Here is a 4,991-nt window from a genome sequence, read left to right as displayed (position 1 = left end):
CCCCCCCCCCCGCCTCCATTCGGTTTTTTTTTCTTTTTCATGTAGAAAAAAAAAAAAGTTGTTGCTGCCGCCGCTTAAGGGTGCCTCCGACATTTCACACAATAAACAATCAAACGAACAAAAAAAAAGAGTTTGTTGGCCGCCCTCGCATCCGCCGAAACAAACACAAAAAAAGGGCATCACGAACGTACGCCACGCTAAACATAAAATGAAAAATTAAACAAAAAAACACAAAGATACTTCCGCTGTAAAACTTCCGGAACTTTCAACAACTCAGTGGCCTCAGCTCTCACCGTTATTTTCCCGTTTAATACTTTCCATTTCTCCCCGCTCCCACAACACATGTCATCTTCATCTCCATCTTATCCTCATCCCATCACTCAGTATAGTTATGCATACATGTACGCATTTGCTCTCCATGCTGCGGGAAGGAAAAGAAAAGAAAAGGAAATGAAAGGAAAGGAAAGGAAATAAAATAAAGCCCTAAAATCATGCGAAGGGTGGAAAGGGACGAAAGGGGGAAAGGAGGGTGGTTAAGCTCAAAGACACATCGCTGGTACACTGCGGAAGCACAACGCACAAATACACATATATATATATATATATTAATATATTTTATTTCCCCATTTTTTCTTTATTCTTCGCAAATATTCATCACCCCTGCATTTTGATGCCGTGTCGTTGCCTTTACCATCAGTGAGAAGGAAAGTAAAGAAAAATACGAGAAGAAGTGACGCGCCGCAAACTAAAATCAAAAAAACAACTAAAAAAAGAGGCACAGTACAACACAGCTGCACACAATAAGAGTGCCGAAAGCGGGCACAGCAACGTCGACTGCAAAACTGCAGGGCTGCGTGGTTGAAAAGGGGAAAGTAATAGTGATGAGTGAGCTGTTGAACAGAAAGGGGAAAAGGTAATCATGATGTTCATAGCCGTCCGAATCGTGCAGGCGCTCCCACCACGCATACACGCACACACACATACACACATACACACGGGCATACGTTGCGCTAATACCTCTTCCTGTAAAATGAACAAAATTAAAAAGAAAGTGTGATCCCGTCCGCCCTCGCTCACGAACAAATACACTCGCATAAAGTATGTTGGCAACGTAGAGAAACACATTTAGCCGAGTATGTATGCATCCATCCAAGTACATACAGTCCAATTAACACAATAGCCATCAAATCAGGTTCACTAAATGATGACGATAACGCGGCCCACGTGCACACAAAAACACACCGCTGTGAGGGAAAAATGTAGAATTGTGGGAAGAGAAAAATAAACCGCCAGAACAGAGAACAAGAGTAAGATGTATGTTCATATGAAAAGGGTTATGAACGGGTTGACGGATGTGACACGAATTACCCGCCCCCACTTAAATCTCGTTGCACACCTCAAGCTGGTGGTACACCGCCTCACCGTCAGTAATGCGGAGAGTTTTGTCTCGCTTGTTCCTGCTGTAAGTGAAGCACCGCATTGTATTGGTCTAATACAGTGTAAACCTCAGATTCCGCGGCGAGAATCTCCAACATGGGAATCAGCTGCTGCAATTCATTGTCGCCAGGGTCGTCAAACCAAGACGGAATTGGAATTGCATTACGCTGCTGAAATAAGTACGCCACAGGGCTATTGTCAATGATAGCGACACGATCCAGGTCCCGACCAAGCAATGAGAGGTCCTTCACGTAAGCGCCATTGAGAATACTGCAGTGCTCTCGGTAAAGTCGGAGGGAACCGAGTATATTGTCAGTATCAATTGCATCCATCAGTTGGTTGCAATAAACCGAGACGGAGGCGGTGAATATAATGACCTCAAAGAGAGGTGCCACGGCCTGCAAGAATTCACGCATAAAGGGACGAAAAGCAACATAAACGGTGGTGGATGTGTTCTCCATTCGTACGTCCAGCACTAGATCGTGATGTCGCGACTGACTTGTGAGTGAGCTGTGTACAAGCGTCTCATCAAGATCTAATATAAGTGTGATCTTGTCACGAAAACGCGGAAGCTGTCGTGGAAGGAGGGATGCATGATTCTTCGCATTCACAGGTGAAGTGTTCTTTGGCATCTTTTGTATCCGCCGCACCTGTTCTGAAACGGCATTTTCATAAAGTTTTGCCCTAGCCTGTTTGGTGTTACCACCATCGTCATTGTCACCACTACCGTTGATGTTGGTGACGTCATCCGTTCTTTCCCCGGGAGGCTCACCCGTATCCCGAATGCTATTGACACACCTATACGCTTCCACTAAGGAGGCCGCCGCACCTGTTCTAACGCTTTTGGACGCCGGTTCCTGCGCCTGCGTCATAATGATGCTGCTAACTTGTCGGAGTTCCTCCTCACTCTTTTCCCCTCTATGCTTAACAGGCGGACATGGTGTGCGGTTGCGGCGCGGACGGGCAGCGCTCTCTGGCACTTCAGCCTCAGGGCCTGACCACCGGGCCGAAACGGTGGGTTGCACCCTCGACGGCAAAACAACAGGCGTGGAAGCCGCTTTCTCGTTCACAACGCTTTGTGTCGGCGGTGCTACGGAGGAAATTAACGGAGGTGGGGTTGAAGATTGTTTGGGTAATGCAATTGGCTGCTGTGGCTGAGCCTCCTCCTCTCGCCTACAGTGAGGTTTCTTCGTGCAGTTTCTCACAGTGCTGAGCCTGGCCGAGATGTTTTGGAAGAATGACATGGCATCGTGGTTCATTTTCTTCTTGTCTATTCACCTCCTCTCCTTTCGTCACTCTTTCCTCCTCGGACTGAGTTCAGTAGATACCAAAGTCCCCCTCAAGCTGTTCAATTTAAAAAAATAATACCGGGAACGACAGAAACGCGCAGCACCACTTCACACCGTCACCCACCACCACCACCACCACTGCTTACTAATTTCTTCTCCTCCCTTCCGCACACGCGTTCGCCGTCCTCGTTGTCCCTAAGACCAACCTCAATTAACAGACCTCAAAGGATAAAATATTTGCTGCTTCTATTCCTTGAACTAACGCTCCAAGTACGTGTCGTTTCGTTGGTGCATTTAAAGAATAAGAAGGAAGATCAATGAAGAAAAGAGAGAAGGTTGTTTAAAGAAAAACAGGCGATGAAGTGAAGTAATAGTGTGGCAACCTCAATTCTCTTCCGCAATTCCAAAAGGGACTGATAAGAAAGACAGTTAATATCTGAGCGTAAAAAGTCCGTACGGACTGAAACAGTAAGTGCAAATGCACACCACCAGCACCCCCAAGGAGGGCACCCACACCCCCTCACAGTGCAACAAATACGGGGGAGAGAGGACAATATTTCATCCAATAAACGTTTTCTCGCCTGTGTCACGGTCGACGATTACTTGCGTTCGCGTATCAGGCACGACCCGTACCTCGTAACGGCCCACGTAACACCGCAGATCCGCAAATACGAGCAACAAATTCACATTCACATTTCGACAACCCACACCACTAACAAAGAAACTCATCTCGATTCCTCTCACACCCTCTTCCGTCTGTCCCTCCTCTTTCGCAGTCGATAGCGGCCCGCGCAGCACCGTTGCATCAATTAGTGAGCAGTTCACATCCACGGAACCACCAAGGAGGGGCCCGCATACACCTCGAACATCACCTTGAAGTTTGTCGAGATTAGAGATGTATTTATCTTTGAGAGAAGGCACCATCATCTCAACAGCGGTCTTTGGGGGCCGTTCGAAGAGCCTTTCCACAAATTTCTCAGCGAACGGTATGAAGTCATCAGTTTTCAAGAACTGTAATACATCGGACTTCACTTCCGTGTGTGGTTCAAAACGGAACGCTGTGACAAAAAAGCGCTTGCTAACCTCAGTCTTCGCGCTACTTTGATTCCGAGGGGCGGCTCCAGTGGTATGTCTCCACTTCCATGACATGCGACACTTCACCTGCTGTACCTTCTCGAAATCCACCAGTGCGATGATGTGCGCCTCGTCACCGTCATCCTTAACAAGAACGGCATCGCGCATGATGTTCGTCACCTTTCCCAGCCGATCGCAAACCCATCGAACCATTGCTCGCACAACACCGCGTTCCACCCTAACCGTCAGCAACTCCGGATGAAACAAATTCATGAGCTCCTTATCATAGCCAGCGGTGGCGCCATCAGTTAATACTTCTAAAAAGTGCGCCAACGGCGCCACTACCTCCGGTGGTACTTCACCAATTCGCTTTATCCGGTAGTAAAGATAGTAAAGTAATACTACAAACCATGGAACAACACTAACGATTATTACGCCCAACGTCGATGACGAGTCGAATAGAAGACTATAAATAGCGCTCATGTATAATGAGCCTTTGGATAATCCCCTTCACAATGCACCTCAGTCTAAAAGTGTGTAGCAATAGCGAAGCGCATAATAAATCGGAGCGAGAAGAAATCCTTTTGCAGTGCCCCAACGGAGCACCTTGTGGAAGGGACCTTCCCAAAAGTAGTGCCGTAGTGGAGTACATCTTTGGCACGTTTGGATGCAATGTTACCAGTTAAATAACACTCGTGCACAATACAACGCATCAACAGCATCCGATAGTGGCATAGTAAAACGGGGGAAACATTGCAAATGGTCATTCCCCACACGGCAGCAGCAAACTCACAGAAGTGTATGTACAATAAAGAGATGAGGCGGGGAGACGATATACGACACGAACAACAAAGGAAGCAACAATCATTTCGACGACACCCACCGCTCCAAACCCATGAGCATCCGTTACACCTCACTCCGGTAACTTATGCGGTTCGTTGTTTTCGCGCGCAAACCCATTCGGAAGGCCTTTGGCACTACATCTATTGCTCGATCGCGTTTCTCCCTCCACATGCGGCTTCACAGGCTTCTCAAAAACAGTCTCCCCTGAAGGACGGCTGCAGTAGCTTCCCCATCGCACGGTCCGCGGTTGCACATAACCCGTCGACCCCTTCTGCAAAGCCTTCGGTGGCCTGACCGTCCAAGGTGAAAGTGACAGTGCCACGCAACGCATCAGTCAATCCAAAAAAG

At 47.7% G+C, this 4,991-nt stretch overlaps 2 protein-coding genes across 2 annotated transcripts; both read right to left on the bottom strand.

Annotated features, from left to right (window-relative positions):
• Positions 1-1,424: 1,424 nt before the first annotated feature.
• TEOVI_000223500 (TFIIF-stimulated CTD phosphatase, putative) lies at positions 1,425-2,696 on the bottom strand (the record flags this gene model as incomplete). The annotated part of the gene is made up of 1 exon (XM_067225333.1): positions 1,425-2,696. One exon carries the CDS (start codon positions 2,694-2,696, stop codon positions 1,425-1,427), a length of 1,272 nt encoding a protein of 423 aa, XP_067081434.1.
• A 588-nt stretch (positions 2,697-3,284) lies between these two features.
• On the bottom strand, positions 3,285-4,283 carry TEOVI_000223400 (uncharacterized protein; the record flags this gene model as incomplete). Its single annotated transcript, XM_067225332.1, has 1 exon — positions 3,285-4,283. The coding sequence occupies one exon, from the start codon at positions 4,281-4,283 to the stop codon at positions 3,285-3,287; it is 999 nt and encodes a 332-aa protein (XP_067081433.1).
• Between the last annotated feature and the right edge of the window lie 708 nt (positions 4,284-4,991).

The sequence above is a fragment of the Trypanosoma equiperdum genome (assembly GCF_001457755.1).
Source record: "Trypanosoma equiperdum strain OVI genome assembly, contig: ctg_531, whole genome shotgun sequence".
Lineage (NCBI taxonomy): Eukaryota > Euglenozoa > Kinetoplastea > Trypanosomatida > Trypanosomatidae > Trypanosoma > Trypanosoma equiperdum.
The sequence above is the reverse complement of the archived record's forward strand: the minus strand, read 5'-3'. Positions and strand labels throughout refer to the sequence as shown.